The sequence below is a fragment of the Hippichthys cyanospilos genome, chromosome 13, assembly GCF_059441005.1.
Source record: "Hippichthys cyanospilos isolate Australia breed blue-spotted pipefish chromosome 13, RoL_Hcya_1.0, whole genome shotgun sequence".
In the NCBI taxonomy this organism is placed as follows: Eukaryota; Metazoa; Chordata; class Actinopteri; order Syngnathiformes; family Syngnathidae; genus Hippichthys; species Hippichthys cyanospilos.
In genome coordinates, this window is record NC_142381.1 from 7,751,317 (window position 1) to 7,772,454 (window position 21,138).

General features: G+C 38.6%; 3 protein-coding genes across 5 annotated transcripts; 1 reads left to right on the forward strand and 2 right to left on the reverse strand.

Annotated features, from left to right (window-relative positions):
* Positions 1 to 2,163: 2,163 nt before the first annotated feature.
* On the reverse strand, positions 2,164 to 6,381 carry spata4 (spermatogenesis associated 4). 2 transcript variants are annotated; one of them, XM_088431667.1, is made up of 7 exons: positions 6,127 to 6,381; positions 5,581 to 5,661; positions 5,348 to 5,477; positions 5,035 to 5,153; positions 4,593 to 4,816; positions 4,429 to 4,506; positions 2,164 to 3,655 (listed from the first exon to the last, which is right to left on the reverse strand). In XM_088431667.1, the coding sequence occupies exons 2-7, from the start codon at positions 5,607 to 5,609 to the stop codon at positions 3,561 to 3,563; spliced, it is 675 nt and encodes a 224-aa protein (XP_088287793.1). In that variant the 5' UTR covers positions 5,610 to 5,661; positions 6,127 to 6,381; the 3' UTR covers positions 2,164 to 3,560. The 2 variants fall into 2 exon arrangements, with proteins under 2 accessions (XP_088287793.1, XP_088287792.1); XM_088431666.1 differs by lacking the exon at positions 5,581 to 5,661.
* Positions 6,382 to 6,562: 181 nt separating this feature from the next.
* On the reverse strand, positions 6,563 to 12,719 carry asb5a (ankyrin repeat and SOCS box containing 5a). Of its 2 annotated transcripts, none has more exons than XM_088431716.1 (7): positions 12,390 to 12,719; positions 10,571 to 10,650; positions 10,369 to 10,476; positions 10,139 to 10,289; positions 8,934 to 9,068; positions 7,092 to 7,211; positions 6,563 to 6,935 (listed from the first exon to the last, which is right to left on the reverse strand). In XM_088431716.1, the coding sequence occupies exons 1-7, from the start codon at positions 12,667 to 12,669 to the stop codon at positions 6,808 to 6,810; spliced, it is 1,002 nt and encodes a 333-aa protein (XP_088287842.1). In that variant the 5' UTR covers positions 12,670 to 12,719; the 3' UTR covers positions 6,563 to 6,807. The 2 variants fall into 2 exon arrangements, with proteins under 2 accessions (XP_088287842.1, XP_088287841.1); XM_088431715.1 differs by having other exon boundaries at positions 7,020 to 7,211.
* A 669-nt stretch (positions 12,720 to 13,388) lies between these two features.
* On the forward strand, positions 13,389 to 21,138 carry ctso (cathepsin O). The gene is made up of 8 exons (XM_088431938.1): positions 13,389 to 13,674; positions 14,127 to 14,232; positions 14,406 to 14,530; positions 15,866 to 16,033; positions 17,377 to 17,498; positions 19,267 to 19,430; positions 20,839 to 20,931; positions 21,074 to 21,138. The coding sequence occupies exons 1-8, from the start codon at positions 13,474 to 13,476 to the stop codon at positions 21,106 to 21,108; spliced, it is 1,014 nt and encodes a 337-aa protein (XP_088288064.1). The 5' UTR covers positions 13,389 to 13,473; the 3' UTR covers positions 21,109 to 21,138.

Below are 21,138 nucleotides of genomic sequence, written 5' to 3' on the forward strand. Positions count from 1 at the left end.
TAATCGTATTAGTCGTACACATTGTATTGTAAAGGCGCTGATGACGCGTCGCCACATTGTGATCTTTTCCATGCAGGCATTTTCCATAATTCCCTGTCCCAATTCTATGAAAACTGACATTTTATATTCAGTCATCACTACCAGGAAGATTCAATTATGTTTTGTGTTTCATTATTTGGGGATTTCTTTAGAGCCTTTCAGACTTGAACCAACTCAAGAACATCATGATGTTCCTTGTGAGTTTGAGTACTGCCTCTTTCACTCACAAAAAAAAAATGTTCTGGATCAGGAAGGTTCAGTTAGGGTCTTCCTGAGTACCACCAAAACACTCGGATCTTTGTCTACCTACCTGTAACGCAGAGTGGGGTGTGTTGTGCTAAATAATGCTGATGGGTTGATAGAAGTTTGTGGTGTGTTGTTTTGTGTAGGTGTGCTCTTTCCTCACTCTCGTCAGCTGCCATTACACCACTCAGCAGTTGTTTTCACTACTGTGGTCAGTTTAATATTTTGATAGAATGGAATGAGAGAAGAACTGATCGGTGGAGGTACAGACACTCTGGAGAACTTAACAGGAACAAGGAGATCCAACACCAATTTACTTTAGCTACATGGAATGATGAGGGCCAGAGCTGGGCATTCCCTCCGCCAAAGCTAAGAGTCGCTGCCAATGAGTTCCTTTGACAGTGCTTCCACTTTTTCGGCATGTGCTTTGTAAGGCAAAGTTCATAGACACATCTGAAAAGAAACCTGGAAAACATGCAGGAAAGCGGCCCCCGAGGACTAAGTTTGGACACCCCCGTCATAAGGCACTCTCTAAAAGTGTAGTTGGTTCCAAGATGGTTCCATTTTGTGTGTTTTTATAAGTATATTATGAGGAAATTATTTGACATCAAGGGGCTTTGAAATCATGACAAAATTTAGCATGGTTGTAAAAATGCATGTCTGCTCTCATTCTATTCAATTTTCATAGTAGTATTCCCGCAACATTTGATGATGGAAAGATGGATGGACAAACTATAGATAAATGAATATATGTGGAATTTGTATGAGTAAATTACATAAACAAATACTGAAAATTTCACACCCTAATCATCTGCAGTGTGGCTTTGCTTTTTTACTTAATTGCCAAGTGTGCTAATGCTATTCAGAAATGAGTGTCATTACTTATTAATGTCCAGAAGTCATGGTGAATCAATATTTAAATAGTCAATGTAACACACTGCAAGCGGAATAAATAATTCATTCATGGAGGACCTTCTTGATGGATTTATTTAATTACACAGCTTGAGTGGACTCACTTTAAATTTGTGTGTTGAATTTCTTTCTTCGCAGGATTATGCAAACACTGAGTTTTACTTTAACGTATATGGGTGTAAATCCACTCGTGATTGAGGATGTGTTCTATTTTGTACACTACAAAGTATACTGCTGGATAACTAATAGTTCTCAATTTTAGTTTTATGTGAGATGTTGACATTTTTTATCTTTTAGTAATATTTTAGTGATTTATGACTTCACCAATGCCAATTCCTATTTAATTTCTATTTGTATTTCCACATATCGTATTGTACTACAATAGCTAATGTTGAAACCAAAAAATACAAACCAATATGCCATTTTTATCAAAGACCCAAATAGTTATGACACTCATGTATGCTTTTCGGCCTGGATAACATGACTTTGGTAATCAGAGTGAGAGATTTGTGTGTGGAAGTGGGAGGAGGGGTCCTCACTCTTACATACGCCCCCACCTAGCGAGCATCCTACCTCCCTCAGTGCAGCAAGGCAAAATCAGCAGATGGCAGAACACTTTCTAAGGGCATTTCAGACATCTTCTGGCTGTTCCATTTACTGGCACACACAGCTAATGTTCGTTAGCACGTCCACACGCTTGAGTGAATCTTACGTGATGGCTGCAGCACACAGGCTTAAAAGAGGCTCACAGTAAGCTAATTACCGTCTGCAGTGTGGGGTTTTCTGCGTCGTCGCCATAGCAACCCAGCCTGAGTTAGCTGAGCTACACTGATGTGAAGGTTTCAACTTTTCAACCCGTTTTTTTTTCATTAATGGAAAAAAACTGTGCATATGTGTGGATGCGCGGCAAAAGACGATAAAAATTGAAGTAGGCTTTACGCTGCCATGGAAACAGGACAGCGACAGACATGCAGTTGTAAGACACTTCATTAACACGTCAATTTTGACATTTGTTGTAGGGAATGATGGCAATAGAAATACAGATGAAACCCTCACACTTCAATTGATTCTTTAGCCATCTGTCAATTTCTATTGACACAAAATGACGGTGAGGGACATTTTTTTTCTTTAAAAAAAAAAAAAAAACCCTTGGCAAACTTCAGCCCAAAAATACCGCCAGGTGGCACTAAAGTAAAAGTGAAGCATAAGCGCAGTGAACAACGTTATTAGACTGAGTGGATGTTTTATTTACAGGCTGCGCTGCAGTGATTGACCACATACTGTATACCTATCAGTGTTGCCATCTAGTGGTGCTTTTAACCCAAACAGGATGATGTCATGTCTGCAGCGAATAATATTGGTTAGTAGTCTAATCCACCAGTCAAAACATTTGCACTTGAAAGTACATTTCTTTTTACTTTTAACAATTGCCATAATAACAATGTAAATCATAACAATAAGAATGATAATAACGGTAACATTTTCCAAGAGATACACAAAATATTTATCTATGGAGCTGAGCAGAAAAATACCTCATGAGTGAATTAACGCTTAAGTATAAAGAAATATTGATATTTGGTCAAAAAAACGTTAATTAAAATAAAATGTTTTGTAGTTTTCACAGTTCAATCTTTTACCCAGATAACTTTTCACATTTTTCTATTGACTCAGTTTTTATTTTTGTGGTTCAAATGATGCTTTATGACATCGAAGGACTTTCGTTCACATTTTCAAGCGTTAACTCTCCTGGTTATGTTGTGGGTCAAATTGATCCATTTAAAAGTTGAAATAAATGTTGAATTAAGGCTTATTTATAAATGTATGCATATTTTACCTTCCAAAAAACAAAATGCAAAGTGTTAAATTAGAAAACCAGTGAAGCTGCTTAGTTTAGTTTGACAGTACTTGAACATCGCGCGGCAATAAATCTTAAAGGTTGATGATTTACTCTGAAACTGCAACCATACAGTGTTCGTTTCTCATGTTTGCACTCACAACAACAAATCTCACAAATGAGGGCTGTTATCTTGAAAAACTTAAAAATCATGTCACTGGTAATTCAAGGCATCTCTGGATTACGTTTTGCTTTTTTTCCCGGTAATTTTGGGGTGGGGGGTTGGTTGGTAACTTTACATGCAGCACATACTTGGATCTGCATTAAGTGATGTACGATTGGGCGATTTGCTTTCACCGAAACCAGTAAAAATAGGATCCATGTTGTCTTTGTAAAACTTTGCATACAGCAGGCTAATTTCAGAATTGTGTACTTAATCCTTGGGGGAACTTTAAAAAGATCTTGTAGGCAATTTATGTTATTAAGACACTTGGGAACTGTTTTGAATAGGGGGAGGGGAACAATGTTTCCTTTAACAGCTTTGTGGAAGTCTTCTGGCAGGCTGGTTCACTTTGATGGTCTTGTACGAGACAACAGTACCACTCAGTGGTGACTGGAGGAACAGCTCTAGAAAACAGGACATGAAGTCGTTGGAGGCAGAGTTCAAACTAAAGGTACTTACTTCTTTTTTGTTGTTTTTTTTTTGTACCTGTCATGAATAAAATTACAGTGCTTGGTATGATGTAGCTAAAACTTAAAAACTGATCATAAAGGTCTTAGTTATCTAGTTATCTAGTTCTTACGTGATATTTGACCATTTAATGGTATATTCATGATCACATTGACCAGTAAACATATATAAATTATTAGAGATATTTTAGGATTGCTTTTGTCATTTATTTTTCAGTTATTTTTTTAAACAGCATTAAAAAAGATTATCATAAACCAAGACCCATGATATACACATAACAAGAGTAATTGTCATTGTAAAAAAAAAAAATATATATATATATATATATATATATATATATATATATATATATATATATATATATATATATATACTTTGAAACTTTGAATTTCTAAAAGACAAAAAAATGTTGCAGTATTTCTTAATCCAAACACACATTTCAAGAGTAATGTAAGAAAAAATATGACATTGTTGCTGTTGGGCGGAAAGTTTCTATGTCCAAATAAGGTAAATTTCCTGTTTTCCCAGTTCCCACTTCTTTATTTTAAACCCAATATTATTAAGTTTTGTTTAATCTTTGAAAAATAATGCTTTTGGAAAATAATTTCTTCGGACTATACTTTTATCAATGTATTATGATTTCAATTATGCACTGTAGTTTTTCTTATGAATAAATTATGATTACAAAAGTACACGAAATCAGCCTTACCAGATGAGTGCTTTTCATCTTGCCTCAGATCTTTCCCAGCTGTCTGTTTGAGTCTTGATTTGACCAGGCTTGAACGCCCTGTTAATAAAGAACATGACCCACCATTGAGAAGATTGTCCATCAATTAAACCTGTGACTTGACATAAAACGGACTACTGTCTCACCACGCTCAGACAGTGTCCGTTCCGCAATCTTGTCTTGCAGGTGCTTGCTGATGATGGCCTCAGCCATCCTCCCATTGCTGATGACGTCAGGCACGGCAATTACCTCGGTCGTTCTCAGGTTGCTCTTCACGGCCGTAGTGGCCGTGGAGCGAGCCGATGGGGGGAGGAGCTGCTGGTACTTCTGGTCAGAAAAATCCAAGTCTTGGCTTTGAACTGTTCGAGGCCTGAATGGAGGATTTGAGAATTAGCTAGAAATACGTATTATGAAAAATTATAAACAGTTTTATAGCATTTATTTTTTCTTTACTTTAACATTCAAACAAACGGCTAGCTAACACAAGTGTGACTGCTCGCACTTACATTGCAATGGCACCCAGGGTTACCACATAGAGGACCGGTATGTTTTCATTGCATCTGTTTCGGAATTTTAGCTTAATCTCACCTGTGCTTGGTCAGGATGAAGTAAACCTGCTGCACCAGTAACTCAGCCACTCCGGGTTTACAGTGCATTGTCCCATAGACCAGCTTCTCGGGCAGGTGCAGACGCAGGCTTTGCACTTTCTGTTGGTACAAACACAGATGCTCTGATTGAGCCATTAAAAAGAGTGATGACAGCACACTTATATTATTAGGACCTTAATGGCATTTCTCCCTTCGTAAAGGGACCACAGTCAACTGAAAATAGAATTCAACACATTATAAAAATGCAATTTAATATATTCCCGTATCGGGTTACTTAAAACTATTCTTCTTACTCGGCGTATCTTGTTCCAATTATCCTGCTTGGCAGAGAATGATGCTCCTTTGCTGTAGGAATGCATTTCAAAATCCCTGGGATAATAACGGCAAAACATCTCTGCCACATGGTAGCCAGTGGAAAAATCCCTGGGGAGAAAGAGGCCAACCAAAAATACCTTTTCACAACTTGACATTGTCTAGGTAATTGATGGAATTTATAATTTCATTAATTATCTTTTTTTTACAGTACCTGAGGAAGAAATATGTATTAAAATACATTTTCTGGAGGTCGATGTTGGGGGTCAGGGTGGGGGGATTCTATTACGTAGGGCTACCGATTATTTTAAAAACAATCAATTGTTGTTTTATCAACCAGATAAAAGTACATGCGATGTTCATTTCTATCCTTTTAATTAGACATAGCTCGTTCTTTCAAATTGACATTACAGAAAACGAACAAATGCAAATTTGAATTTAGTTCCTTGCATAAAATTGGCAAACAATTCGTTTTTCCGAGTAAGCATACGTTTGCAAGTCCTATTTTGAAAATAATAATAATAATAATAATAATAATAATAATAATAATAATAATAATAATAATCCTTTTGCATTAGACAATTGGATAATTTGAAATGAGACGAATTCCCTAAACTATTAATTATCAAAAATAGTTGTCTGAAAGAGGATCATGTTTCGAACAATGTCCTTGCCATTTAAATTTTGTATGAGCGAAAAAGTCTGGTTAAAACATGAGGATTATTGTGTATTTTCAAATGCCATTTGAGGATGTATTTACCTGCGTACGTTCATTGGCTGGACTGTCAGTTCGAGGCTCTGCAGCCATCTTGTGACGTCCCTCGGTAGCCCCGTCATAGTAATCTTTTTTTCTTCTTCTTTTCCAACCTCCGTCTCTTTTCTTGCTTCGAGCCCAACAACCGCACAAATCAAGCCGAGGTCTTGTACTCGTCGTATACGTCCTCCCTTTGTCATATGGGGGTGGCTTTAGCTAAAGCTAAAGCTAGCTAGTGTGACGTAGGGGCTTGCGTTGTATAGCGTGTATCTCCATAGCAACGCATCTTCTATCTCGAGGCTTCCTGGTAGAAGCACCACAAATGCTGATGTTACGCTTTGCTGCCTCGTTGTGGTCAAGATTGGAACTACCTGACACCACTGATTTGGAAATTTTTCTAGCGCAATAGATATTAAATAACACAATTTATTGAGTTTTTAACAGCTCACAAAACATACATTGACGCAACAATGTACAATAGCATGTTTTCAAAGTGCATTTTCCTTAAAATGTTTACAAAGTGAACATTCATAACGTGGGATGAGTATGGTATTGGCTCGCTCACAGACATTTTTGGGGAGATAGGCATCTCACAAAAGCTTTACTTGTGTGAGCAGGCACTCAAGAGACTCAACTAGTTGCATACAAGCTATTCAAACGTCCTTTTTTTTTTTTTTTTGGCCATATTCACTGATATTGCAGGAAGTTCCTGATTCGACTCGGCAGGGGCAGGTGACAAAGGAGGTGCAGTCGGTCCCGGCCGACGCATGTTCTGATGCACTGGCGGCACAGCTGACTCAGTAGTCGGGGCATGGCTACAAAATGAAAAAAACAAAACAAAAAAAACAAGTGTTTATGAAAGGCTTTTAATTACGAAAAGGAGGCAAGTATGACCTCACCTTCATAGAGTAGCAGAAAGCTTTCTGTCAAGCTGTTGGGTGGGGCAACATCCACAGGTCGCCGACACTCACCATCTCGGGCATTCATGTCGGCTCCAAAGTCAAGCAGCAGCTTCACCATCGCTGTGCAATCTGTCTCTGCCGCTGCATGCAAAGGCGAGTCCAGGGATTTTCCTTTTTGGACATTAGCGCCTGAAAGCATGACGCAAATTATCAAATACGCTTAAAATTAGCTCCCTATGAAGATGCTTTTAAATGCCTGTTGTATGGATCACCAATGTGATGCCCTCGTTTTCAAGTTAGGCTCCATATAAAAAACGCAAATACCATCATTTATGCTGCAGATAGCCAGGAGCTCACTGCATTTAAGATTTTTTTCTCCACCTCTAATAAAGCCTTGAAAGCCATTTTGTATTAGCCTCAAGACAATAGCACTGGTAAATATCACCAATGTATGACATTTAAACAGCTCTGATATTCACATTTACCTGAGGTGGCTGGTAAATGCTACAGGTTAATGATCCAAAAGATGAATTTTGGACCTTTCTGACAAGGAGAACAAAGGCAAAATCACCGATTGGAAAGGAATGATTTTAGGAAGGATTTTAAAAGATATTTCACTTTGGCAGGCCAATCAATTATTTTGGTTGCATTGTGCGAAGGGTGCTCAAATAATTTCGAAACAGCTTTCCACACACACATAAAGACTTATCTTCGACCGCTGATTAAAAAAACAACAAAAAAAATCCAGCCAGGGTGAGTGCTCTTGCGTGATTGCGTACATCATCTCACAAACAAGACGAGCAGGCTTTTCAGTGTCTGCCTCAATGGATGCTAAGTGAAGAGCACCACACACAGGTGTGTTCAGAAGATGCTTTCTAGTTTCTGAGAAGGATTAACCAGTTCACAAAATAGATGGGTAGCTATACATCCAGGGTCAGAGCGATATGGTGGCAAAAATGGCCACAAGCACCGCTAATCACCTTGTCCACCCCCACACCTAGGGGAAATGTTTGTGATTTTTATTACCTGCATATTTATTTATTTATTTTTTTTATAATAAAATACAATTATTTGATTAAATGTAGGACTTGGCAATACTTACTTGCTACTTATTTACTACTTAAAATCTCAGCTTTATCTAAAAAAAAGTTATTTTCTTATTGTTTAAAGAAAGTAAAATGACACATAAAAATGTAAAAGAACTTTTATTATAGCTACCACTAAACATACATGACTTCTCCTTAGAATTAAAGTGCAAGAACATCTATCTTAATTGAAATACTGTACTTTTGTAAACATATTGAGCGTAGCACAGTACGAGAGTGATAAAGGGCAAATTTAGTACTTTTTTTTTTCAACTTTATTCAAGAGAACCATTGCAACTGGTATCACTTAGGATACAAACAAAACAGTTTGAATAAGGTGGTATAGACCTGAAGTGTGTGTTTGTTAAGACACATTATTTTAAGACAATTGTCCTTGACTGGTTTAGGACCCAATTATTGGGACAAATCCACTTTAAATACCTCACACAAAAGGATAATTTTATAAATTTAATTTGTCAAGCGATTGTCGTCCTTGATCGGAAAAGGGCAAGATCGAGAAAAAAACAGCCTGGATTGTTTTTATGTGTATACCTGGCCTAAGTGTACTTTATACCTTATTTTTCACAAGCTGAAATGAAGCCATAATGTCAGACCTTGGAACACCTATGAAGACTGAAAAATTGGGGGATCACATTATTTGTGTCTGTTTTCTCTTTGAACTGAAAAACTCACACCGTGTGTCCAGTAAGATGGATGGTTTTGGCAAGAACAGCAAAGATAAAGTCATCGGCAGAAAAACAATGGCATCATAGCTGTGGTTTCATCATGCAGAGAAATCCGAAAAGTCTGTAGAAGAGTGATATACCTTCCCTGAGAAGCTTCCTGGCACATTCTAATTCCTGACAGACGCAGGCGGTGTAGAGCGGCGTGCCCAAGTGAGGGATGTCCATGTCTACATCCGCACCCCATGTCAGCAGAACCTCCACGCATCCACAATGACCTTGATGGGGGCAGTTGAAGAAGTTTTTATTCTCTCGCTCTCTCAAATAAAACAGAGTGTCCGCTCAATATTTTCCTAGAAAATATACATAATAGCTTTTACATCGATGTAATTGGCTTGAACGGTGCTGGACAATAGTTGCCATTTCATACAAGATTGGTAATTGACTGTCATTATTTGCTGAGTGTTCAATGATGTGGATGACTCATGATTGATTCTGCAAATTATAAATTGTATGAATGTTTAGTGGGGCATTATTACGCCTTTTACTGCACTAGCATGATTACATTATGTAAAGTTGGAATGTTTCCCGTTGTATCAGTTTCTTATTTGCGGCACTGATTTGGTGCTGTTCATTGATTAAAGGATTGTAATTTGATTGCAGTATTCATGAATTATTTCTTTTCCAAGTTGATTTTGTTACACCTGAACGCATGTTCACTTTATGTCTGATTCTTGAACGCCTTCTCAAGTTCTTTGATTTTTGTTTATCCGTGCATCTCTGTCCATTTGGGGCATTGCAAAGATTGATTAAAAAAGTTATTTAAATAGATGTATTGCATCATCTTGTGGTGAGATGTGTTCTTGGAGTCCCAGGAGAAAACTCATACGGGCACGGGTGTAACATGCAAACGCCACACAGGAAGGCCCGAGCGAGCTGGAATTGAACTTGGTACTCCGAACTGTGAAGCGGATATGCTAACCACTTTTCCACTGTGCTGCCCACACTTTTTGACATCTACATATTTTTAAAGAACAATTTAGAGCACTATGTCCTGACCCTGCATGGATTTGGAATGTGGGAGTAAACTGGAGCAGCCAGAGAAATCTCTTGTGGGCACGGGGAGAATATACAAACTCCCCACAGAGTTGAACGTGAACAAACAACCTTCGCACGAGAGGCGGATGTGGAACCAGTCTGCCACCATTTATAAAATATTTATTCTCTTATTCAATAAGCCATCTTTTTGTTGGACATGCTTTATTAATCGTTCTAAAAGATACTCTTTTTTGGAAACTAATAGACCAAATGTTTCCTGGGAAATATGTACTAAGCGAAGTGTGCTGACCTCTGCTGGTGGCTTCGTGAATGGGCGACGGCTGGTGCACGAGGCTCTGAGCTTTGGCACCATTTTCCAGCAGGACTTCGGTGCATGCCGCACTGCCAGCCACGCAGGCATTGAACAGCGGTGTGGCTCCATCAACCGTCGAGGCATTCACCTGCAAACACATAAACCTACCAGTTGGTGTTACCCTGGGGAAAACGGTTGACGTCATGGTTTTTGAAAACGTCACTGACGTCGGCACCGGCGTCGATGAGGGCTCTGGCGCAGGGGGCGTGGTCTCCAAGACATGCTTCGTGAAGAGGGGTCACCTGGTCCATGGTCACGCTGTTCACGTTGTGACCCTGAATGCACACACATGAGCCTTTAGACTCTTTGTGTTCTTAGTTTACAAATAAACATTAGCACACATGAAAGACCAATTAAAGCTTCCTTCACCTGCACAATGAGGGTCCTGAGGGCAAGGAGGCGACCCTGACTGGCGGCATCATGTAGTGGTGAGCGGTCCGTCCAAGATCCTGTGGTCGGCAAAGATGTGCTTGGAGCTTTGGTACTATGATTTATGAATCGGTCGTGAACGTTCTGACTGGGAAGTCCTTTACCACACGCGAGCTTGCTAATCATGCTACGCAACGTTGCACAGGTGTTAAAAAAACAAAGATAACAAGGTTAATGGCTAAGGTGAGTGGAGGCATTTGTACACAAATTAAAGTGTTTACTACGCTCAGCTAGAGCAGTCAATATGCAATTATGTATCATTTATTTAGGAAAATAATCAAGCATAAGTGAAACAAATATCAACATGCCCTACATTCGGTGAACACTTTATTAGGTACACCTGATTGATGATTACCTTCAGAATGAATGAATAGTTCAATTCAAATCTTTCTATCATTTAGTGAAAATTGCAAAATGAACAGGCAATTTATGGCTGTTTCCATTTGTGACTATCGAGAGAGGAGACTGGGCTATTTTGTCCCATGTGACCATGGACAGATTGCTGATCGCATCCCCATTGTAATGTTCACTTCTTTTATTGATTCTTGAAATATTTTTATAAAAAATTTTGCTCTCCAAAAATATACCTAAGCTTATCAGCCGCCTCTATTTTTCATGACTACAAACAGGTGACGTAGTATTTGTTCCTGACATTGTTTATTCGCAAAAGCAGTTTCCGCAGTCAAAACGCACCTTTGACCTTTATGAATATGCTGAAAACCCACTCTAAAATATTTGTAATTGCAAAATTTAGGCATTTTTCCCCCCTGGATTTCTAGTATTTCTTGAAAATTCAAATGAAAATAACGGGATGGGAGCCGACCAATAATCCTACTTAAATTCAAACTCACATATTCAACACTCAACTCAGTTTATCCTCCTGAGACTCAGCCTATTAATTTCTGTCCACTGATGTGTCTCAGCAAGACAGCAAGTTAATTGCATTCCACCCAAACACATGAAACATTGGAAAGTCCAGTATGTCTTCTAATGAGCAGGCAAGGAGGTGTTAGGTCGAGTTATAAAAGTAAGACCAAAACACAAATGTTTTCTGTGGACAAATATTTATTTATAATTTTCTTTTTTAGGACACTTTATTTTGATTGTTTTTTGTGGACAAATAATAATAATTATAATAAGTTAATGTTTTTTTTTTTTTTTTTTTGCTACTTTAATCCCAATAGAGGACTCTATGTTTAATATTTTTCTGTGGACAAATATTTATTTATAATTATGTACTTTGGGGAACAAGTCTCTCTTTGCAATCTAAAAAAAAGACTCACCTATAGCTTTACAAGTGTACAGTATTCTTAATGGCAGAGTAGAACATGAAATAAGTTTATAAGTTTATGCGCCAGTCCCTGTGATAGCGCTGTGACTTTATCAAAATTGTCCTCGTGTCTCCGTTGATGTTGTTGTGGTGTTGCGTTTGAGTGGGAGGGGGAATTTCTCTGCCATGGCTGGGAATGGAAACTAGGCCCGTGTGTGTGTGCTGACTGTGTTCTATTAATACATGAGAGAAAAGAAGCTGCCAGCTTTGCAGTGTTTTGCCACAGTAATGAATGTACAGTGGCCATTAAGGTGATTAGAGTACAATTTGGGATCACTCGTGGTCTCTTAATATGAATATAATGAAACGAGTCTAATGTCAAATTCAGTAGAATTAGTTCAGCACAGTGGCCTAGTGGTCACGTTATGAAGACACATAGGCACCGTGCGCAGACTTACTCGGATTCAAAGGCGTCCGGCGTTCACTCACCACGCTGCTGGGCGTAGTCGTAGAACTCGGCGGATATCCTGGCCGCCTCCTTGCGGTTGCCTCGGACGATGTAGAAGTAGGTGAGCAGGTTGAGGGAGATCTTGACAAAGAGCTTGAAGCAGAACAGTGCCAAGATGCTGAGGTAGACGTTGGACAACTGGGCCGCGAAGGGCTTGTTGCTGCCGGCCAGCTGCTGCGTGGTGTCGGACATTTCCTCGGCTTCTGTGACAGTGAAGGCGGGACACACCAGGAGTGGGGGAAAAAACAGAATGGAAAACATTCCCTGCAGCTGTTGCCTGGACTGTGTGTGACTACAGCGGTGTTATTGTGGGCAAGGGGTGAAGGTGGGGGTTAAGGAATAACACTTTGTGTGCTATTAATAATGATGTATCATAAATTATAACGATGCAACGCACATTTCAAACTGTAGGCTAGATATTGTAATTAAACTGTTGGGGTGATACTGCTGCCTCAGAGGTTGAGTCCGTTCTACATAACATTAGATGAAATTCTTCAACGATCGACTTCAACGATTAGGGTATAAGCATCTGTAATGGATGCATTGATTTCATAAGCCATCAGAGTTTTTGGTTTGACTTTCATCAACAACATGGGGTCCACTCCTTTTGGGTCCGAAAAGACCCCCCTTCCGGAATTAACCAATTTGTTTTTGATTCCAACGTTTTAATTCACCTGGGACTGGGACTTTCATTTTAAACATACAGAAGTGAAAAATGACATGTTTGTTTTTACTGTCTGTCGCATGCCGCCCCTCCCAAAAAAACAAAAAAACAAAAACAGTATACACATTTACATGTATAGAAACATATATATATATATATATATATATATATATATATATATATATATATATATATATATATATATATATATATGTACATTCTAGTACGCAAAAATACAGTGCACTGTCAAGTTAGATTTGATCTGCTATTTAGGTAATGTCTCCCCCTGTTGTCCTTTGACATGAATGGCGCTACATCTCATTCAAGTGTGTCTTTTTGTGACGTGCATTTCTACTTCCACTTTTTTCAAGTAATAGAACGCGAAGTTTTCTGGTACGAGCATGGACTTGCACTACCTGTTCAGTGTTGCCATGGCGACAGTTTTCGCCGTTGTCGCCCCGCTGTGTTGCCAAAACGCGAGTTGGAACGAGGATTTGAAGTTTTTGAACGACGTGACGGGTAATTTTACTCCATTTGGGGGTCGTTGCCACCTCATGTACGAAGGTAAAGGCAATTTTGAGATCTTCAGTCCTTGTTTTCAGGTAAGAAATAACAAGAGATGCGTATGCCATTACAGACCACGCCCCGTATTTTTTTTTGTTTGTTTTAAATTTTTAAAATACTGTATACAGTAATGTAAAACGTGACTTTTTATATTGAAAAGCTAGAATTTCATTTTTTTATTGTTAAATGTTTAGACATATCTTATCTGAGACTGTGAGCCTGCAATGTTTACTTTTGACCCTGTATCTGGTTTTCACATGCTGTATGCAATACCCTAACCTGTATTATAGTTGATTAATTATTTACTTTTATGTTGCTATCATTGTACCCTAGTGTACCAGCATTAACCCATCATTACCCCATAATCACGCTCAATTGCTAATTTTCCCAATTTTTACTGTCTGAATTTATTTTTTAAAACACAAAAATTAAACATGCAATGTCTTTATGAATGTTTTGTTTTTCTTTTGTTGTTGTTGGGACAAGCTAGGATGCTATGGAGCGTCATGCGTACCTCAACTCATTTTCCACACAAGCTCATTCTGCCAAGTACGGAATCAATCAGTTGTCATCCCTTTCACCTAAGGAATTTCATGGTAAGATGAACTTGGAATGCTGTACCATTGTTGTGATACAACTTGTGTCAGTACACAATTTGTGTGTTTCTACCTCAGGAACAAGTGCAATTTGAAAAGAACTGACTTGATTTCTATCTGCCTTACATGTGATCCATTGGGACAGGGCATTGAGATCTTTGTGTTCTCAGCAGATTTGTACCTGCGAGCAATCTCTGAGCGTGCTCCACCATTTCTTGAAGCCAAGACAAAGGCGCTGCCGGCCAAATTTGACTGGCGGGACCGAGCGGTGGTGGCGCCGGTCCAGAACCAGCAAGCTGTAAGGCAGAACATACAGAGGGGTATTTTTAGATGAAAAAAAAAAATCAGTTGTGGAGGTGTTAAAGAATGAGTAAACAAATGATTGCCCCTAAAGTAATACGAAAATTTATTACAACGGAATTACATCAAATGTGTTTTTATGATGAACGCTGCTATGGATTAGATGGTATTTCCATGCATTTCAATGGGGAATTACTGTACGCTTTGAGATGTTAGACTTTTGAGTTGTGAATGTGGCCACAGAATCAATTAAATTTAAAGTTTGTCTCAACACGTTTTTTGATAAAGGCTTGTGTATACACTAATTTAATTTAATGTTAGTCATGGTGGTACTTGGAGTGAGAAATGTTTTCGATGTGGTGTTTGCTCACAGATCTTTAATTAGCAACTGTAGTCATCTCGAAAGTATTTTGAAAATATTTTCAGTATTTCAATTCATTGTATTTTTTAATCAGTTTTTTATATTAATTTAAATGTTATTTGATTACATTTGAATGAAAGTACAAATGAAATTTGCTAATTTGATTTAGTATTTATTATTTTACATTTTATTGAATGTAATTTTAATCCTTTGCCACTTAAAGGACTTCAATTTAATTCACTTTAAATCTTGATCTAAAGCTTTTTGTCATTTAAAAATGTTTAATAATTTAACGTTCAAATCTGTTATTCAAATATACAGTATTGTAATGTTTTGGAGTTTGTTATCTAAATTTTTCATTAAATGTCTTTGGATTAAGGTTATTTAAGATATTGTATTTTACATGAAGGTAATATTTCAACTTGCTACTTTCTACTTGTTTTTTTTCTCTCCTTTATGAGAATGAGCGGGTAGGTTGACTTTTATTTCCATTGTTGTTTGAAGATTATGCAATGCTCGCCTTGTTAAAGGTCAAATCCACAAAAAAACGTGTACTCTTCAAAACTATTATCAGATAATTTCAGTCAGCAGATGGCACCATAAAACCACCCCTGCTGGGTTAGATTTAAAACTATTGAAAGAAGGGTCTAGATGTGTTTGAGTTCTTTCAAGATTATTGTGTGTCTATCTAATAAGAGCAGCATGTCTGATAATAGACTGCTTTTTAAGGATAAATTAGGGCAATTATTTGACCAGCAGGGTGGCACCAGGAAAGACAGCCTCATGCATTAAAATGAACTCTTTTTGTCCCAGTCTCCTTTACAAAGTCACGAAGAAGCTAATTTGGGAAAGGCGGGAGGATAAGAAAAATGTATTTCTGCTGGCGAGGGTAGCCATTTAGGACAGGATTTGGAGTAATACCTCCCTCAAGGGTTCGAACCTTAGCTTTTCTCCATCCTTCATCTTTTGCAGTGTGGGAGCTGCTGGGCATTTAGCGTGGTGGGCGCCATGCAAGCTGCCAAAGCCATCGCTGGAGCGCCGCTAGAGGAGCTCAGCGTGCAGCAAGTCATCGACTGTTGCTTTCAAAATGGAGGCTGCAACGGAGGCTCCCCGACCAAAGCTCTCCGCTGGTTACAGACGGTACTTTGAACTTGAAAATTCAGGCCTTGAAGACAGTTTTAATGGCAAGCTAAAATTGGTAAGCAGTCATGAGTTGACCCACAAAAAAGTGCCAAGGAGCCGTTCTGTAAAAATCACAGGAAGTCAATACTTATGGGTTTACAATGTCCATGTTGAATTGTCGCACGAAACCGAAAAGTCACCCCTCAAAGCCAGTTTGATTTAGCCACATGAACCCCTCAAAATGTTCGGATGAGTCATACCCTTTAAGCCACCATTTCTAGAAAGTGAAACATCTGCAGGGCGGCACAGTGGAAGATTGGTTAACACGTCCGCCTCACAGTTTAGAGGTTCTGGATTCAACCCCGGCTCCAGCCTTCCTGTGTAGAGTTTACACGCTCTCCCCGTTCCCGTTTGTGTTTTTTCCGGGCACTTGTATGTGGTTTTGTGTGGGTGTGGTTGGGAGTGTAAATGGTTGTTTGTTTCTGTGTGCCCTGCAATTGGCTGGCGACCATTCCAGCCATTCCTAAAGACGGCTGAGATAGGCACCAGCAAGCCAGCAACCCTAGTGATGATAAGTGGTTAAAGAAAATTGATGGATAGAAGGGATGGAAAAATGTTGCCCTCCATGACAGATTTAATTATGAACATGAAATTATCCTGTCTGTCAGGAGTAGACGCTCAAAAAAACTTGTCATGCCTGAAACACTCGGCAAGTCAGCCGTTTTGTTTTAAAGAAAACCATTTTGGGGTCAATTTGACCATTTGTATCATGTGTAAAGAGAGAAAAAAAAAAAACATCTTAATAATCCACCCACGAAGGGAGCCAAGACATGTGATGTAACCTTTATGGATGTCAACAAACACCAGAACCTAATACTGTAACTCAAATCACAAATAGATAAAGGAGACAGTCTATTGCAAAACCGTGTCGCTAATAGTAACAAGTGGCCGCCATCATTGTGGAATTTCATGAAACAAGCCCTTCAAATGTTTCTATATTACCACATAACAAATAACAATAGAAAAGAGAAAAACCTTTCGTGCCCCCCCCCCACTAATTGTATAAGTACTGCTAAAACTTTATCTTTGATATAAATCAACCTTCGACAACTGATTGCTACTTTTTTGCAACATTTATCCAGGTTTCAGGTGAGTCTAAAACAGAAAAAAAATCACCACGTGCACCACAGTGCCTGAAGAAAAAAATGATGCCATACCTTACTTATTTTATTGCAATTACACTTCACCTTGGGTCATTCCCCCCATCATCTCACTGGGGGGAATGCCCCACTATTTTGACAAGGACTGTGTGAAATTAAGCTCATCGTTTATATTCATTTAACATTTTCTCATCCATGTAGACCAGAGTGAACCTGGTGCCACAATCCGAGTACCCCTACAAGGCCAAGAATGGAATGTGTCACTTCTTCTCTTGTCCTCAAGAGGGCGTCGCCTTGCGTAACTTCACCACTTACGATTTCAGGTAAATATTTTTTTTTCTGCAGCATGTAGGCAATAAAAGTTTAAAAATTAACACCCCCTTATTTATGAGTTAAAAAGCAATCCATTTGAAGTTCAAGGACAGAGGAGGGTCCAGAACATGTCATATTTACCGTGTCAACACAGATATTGATCACTGAGTAGCACTGATCCTAACAAATACCAGGTGCACAATACTTGAGTTTTTGGAGTGTAAGATCTAGTTGAAATAAAACATAATATGTGAAGGGAAAATGATCTGGATTTGACTTTTATTCATCAATAGATTAAGATTTTTTTTATCTATTTGAATGAAAAAATATACTCGACATACATCCTGAAGATTTTTCACATTAATTTTACATAGAATAAAATGTAATTTTGTATTTAATGACATAAGCCTAATGAACATATATTTTGTATTTACTGTGTAGACCAGTTCGCATGTCTGTCTCACAGCGCAGGGATTGTGAGTTTGCCCTTGGCTCCGTCCCCTATATCTGAAGTTTGCATGTTCTTCCCGTGCCCGTGCAGAGTATGTGCATTTATTTATATGTGTGTCATATATGTGTGAAGTTTGAATGTTCTTCTTGTGCCTGTGTGGGTTTTCTTGAGGCTCTCTGGTTTCTTCCTCCATTCCAGAAACATGCAGGGTAGGTGAATTGGACACTAAGTTATCCTCACGTGTGCTTATGAGTGTGAATGTTTGTCTGTCTTTTTGTGGCTTGCACTTAACTGGCAACCAGCTCACAGTGTACCCTGTCTGCTACCCAAATGCAGCTACGATAGGCTTTAGCACACCTACTACCCTCATGATGGTAAGCGGCATGGATGTTGGATGAATGGATGGAAATACGTCTGGTTCTTGTATTTTAATTTGTACATTTAGAATGTATCAAAATAATTTAGCTTCAAATTGGGAAGGCCCCTAGGGAAGATGAGATCTGCCCGGAGTTCCTAAAAGCTCTGTAGGGCTGTCCTGGTTGACCCGCCTCTACAACATTGCGTCCCTGTTAAAGGCTATTAAGAGGGGCTGGAGAGGAGTGTGTGTCAGAAGGTCGAACCTCGGATTCAGGAGGACCAGTGTGGTTTTCTCCTCATCTGTCGAACAGGGTACCAGCATTACACCCTCAGCACAATCCTCTGGGGTGCTTGGGCGTTCGCCACAAGTCCTGCCACAAGTGGAGAAGTTTTGAGAATCGTCAGGTCATGTTCATGATTGCGGTCACAATGGCGAGATAAATAGGCAGAATATGTACCGATCTGTGGTGGATAAAGAAGGAGCTGAGCCCAAAGGCTTACTGTAGCTCTCTATTTACTGGTCGATCTATGTTTCTACCATCATCTATGGTCATGAGCTCTGGGTCAGGACAGAAAGAACGAGATCACAGATTTAAGTGGCTGAAATATCTTCTATCTTAGAATAACTAAATAGAAAGCACATAGTTATTAGTTTATACATAAATGAGACAATTTAATATATGTGACTGAAAAAAAAAGGTACATTTTGGAATAATTGCGACTATTGCTCTGAATGTACATGCCAGTCAGAAAATTCCTGTTAGAGCTAAGACATATCCTAACAATATTTTGTTATGTTTAGCACCTCAAAATGTTTATACTAGTATAACGATAACACATTCAAAATTGAAATACTATAATACTTTTTGCTAAAAACTTAAAAGTTGCTCTACGTAAAAGTTCACACTAAACATCTGTTAGTTGTCTAGTCTTCCTTTCCGTAGGACTGATGTATTTTCTACTCCCCCTAGTGGTCAGGAGGAGGCAATGAAAGCAGAGCTAGTGGAGAGAGGTCCTTTGTCCGCTGTTGTGGATGCAGTCAGCTGGCAGGACTACTTGGGAGGAGTCATCCAGCACCATTGCTCCAGTCGCTGGCCCAACCACGCTGTGCTTGTCATCGGATACGATACCACGGGTATGCCAAACAACACCACAATCTTTTTTTACATACTAAGTTGAAATTGGAATTATTTCATCGTCAACAACAATGACAACATCCATCCATCCATCCATTTCCTAAAGCCGCTAACAAGAGCTTGCTGGTGCCCATCCCAGTGGGCTTGTATTTGTATTTCTTTATTAACCATAATGTTCCAATGGCAGTGAGTAGCTTCTTTTACATTGACTTTTTACCAAAGGTGTGTTTTATTTTCAAGATAGTTCAAAATTAATTCAAACGGACCACAACCAAATAAATGAATGAATGAATGAATGAATAAATAAATAAATAAATAAATAAATAAATAAATAAATAAATAAATAAATAAATAAAGTCAAAGCCCTTGAACTAAACACACCAAGAAATCTTAAATTTAGCCTGATCCTGCTGGAGAATTGTTATGAATTCATTACTCAGCCAAGGCCAAATATGGCCATTAAAAACAAAAGAACACACTGATAATGCATAAACACAATCAACTGGTCTTTTTAGGTTCCCTTGTGTTTTATACGCAATTAATGTCAGACCAAACGACCATCTCTGAATAGTTCGCTGTTTAAAAAACAAAACAAGAATTGTCCTTATCAGTTGGTTGCCTCATTGGATGTTGACATTGTTGTAGCCTCAAGGTGCAATTACATCATCACAGTGTTATGTAAGAATTAGAAATGTTGTGTTTTATAGAAGTGGGGGTGCCATCCCTTTTGGTATGTTGAAAGGGCTGCAATGCCTTTAAAAGTTAGGTTTTGGAAGAACTGTTTTGAAAGTACCCAAAAGGCTTTGTTTTAATGGAATTTTTAAAAGGTTCCATGAATGAAAGGTGGTACACCATCTGTTATGAAATAAAAAAAAATAAAAAGGATGTGTGTGTGACTTGAAGGCTGAGCTTTCACCAGCCTTTAAAGTATTCGACACCCCAACATGATGCATATCCTCAATTATGCACTCACCCGTACAAATAAACAATTAAACATTTTGGATAATTAGTGCAAAATGAATAAACAACTTTTTAAAGTTTTTGTGGGATATAGAGTATGTCATTTATGTTCATATGTTGAAGGAGGAGCATGGGTTTATAAGTTTGGCAACGGCTAGTATTCAAGGTCCTTTTTGGGGTGTGTGAAGAAGAGGCTCTGCGATGTGCTTGTAATGTCAAATGATGCAACCCCGTCCACCGTACGCACCTTTCAATTGAATAAAATACAGCAATTTTGGTATTTTTATAGCAGTTGCATGGAGGTTGCTGCATCCTTAGTATGCGTTTAACTTTTTGTGACGTATTTGCACACAAAGTGATGACAGCTTTTTATACTTTCATACCAAGTTATACTCCACACCTGATACATTTCAGTGTGCTTGCTTTTTTTTGTTCAAACGGAAATAGGGGAAATTCCCTTCTGGATAGTACAGAACTCCTGGGGCACCGAGTGGGGAAACGAGGGTTACGTTTACATCAAAATTGGTGGCAACCTTTGTGGTGAGTGTAAACAATCCCTGTGTGTTTTCTTTTTCTTCTTCTTTTTACTTTTACACTCACTTTTGAGATGGAGTGTCTGCTGCACGTCACCAAGCCGTGTGGGACCAACATTAATATTCTTTTTTTCCTCGTGTGTTGCCAGGCATTGCAGATTCTGTGGCGTCTGTGTTGGTTTGACATGATGCAAATAAAATATTTTACAAGGGT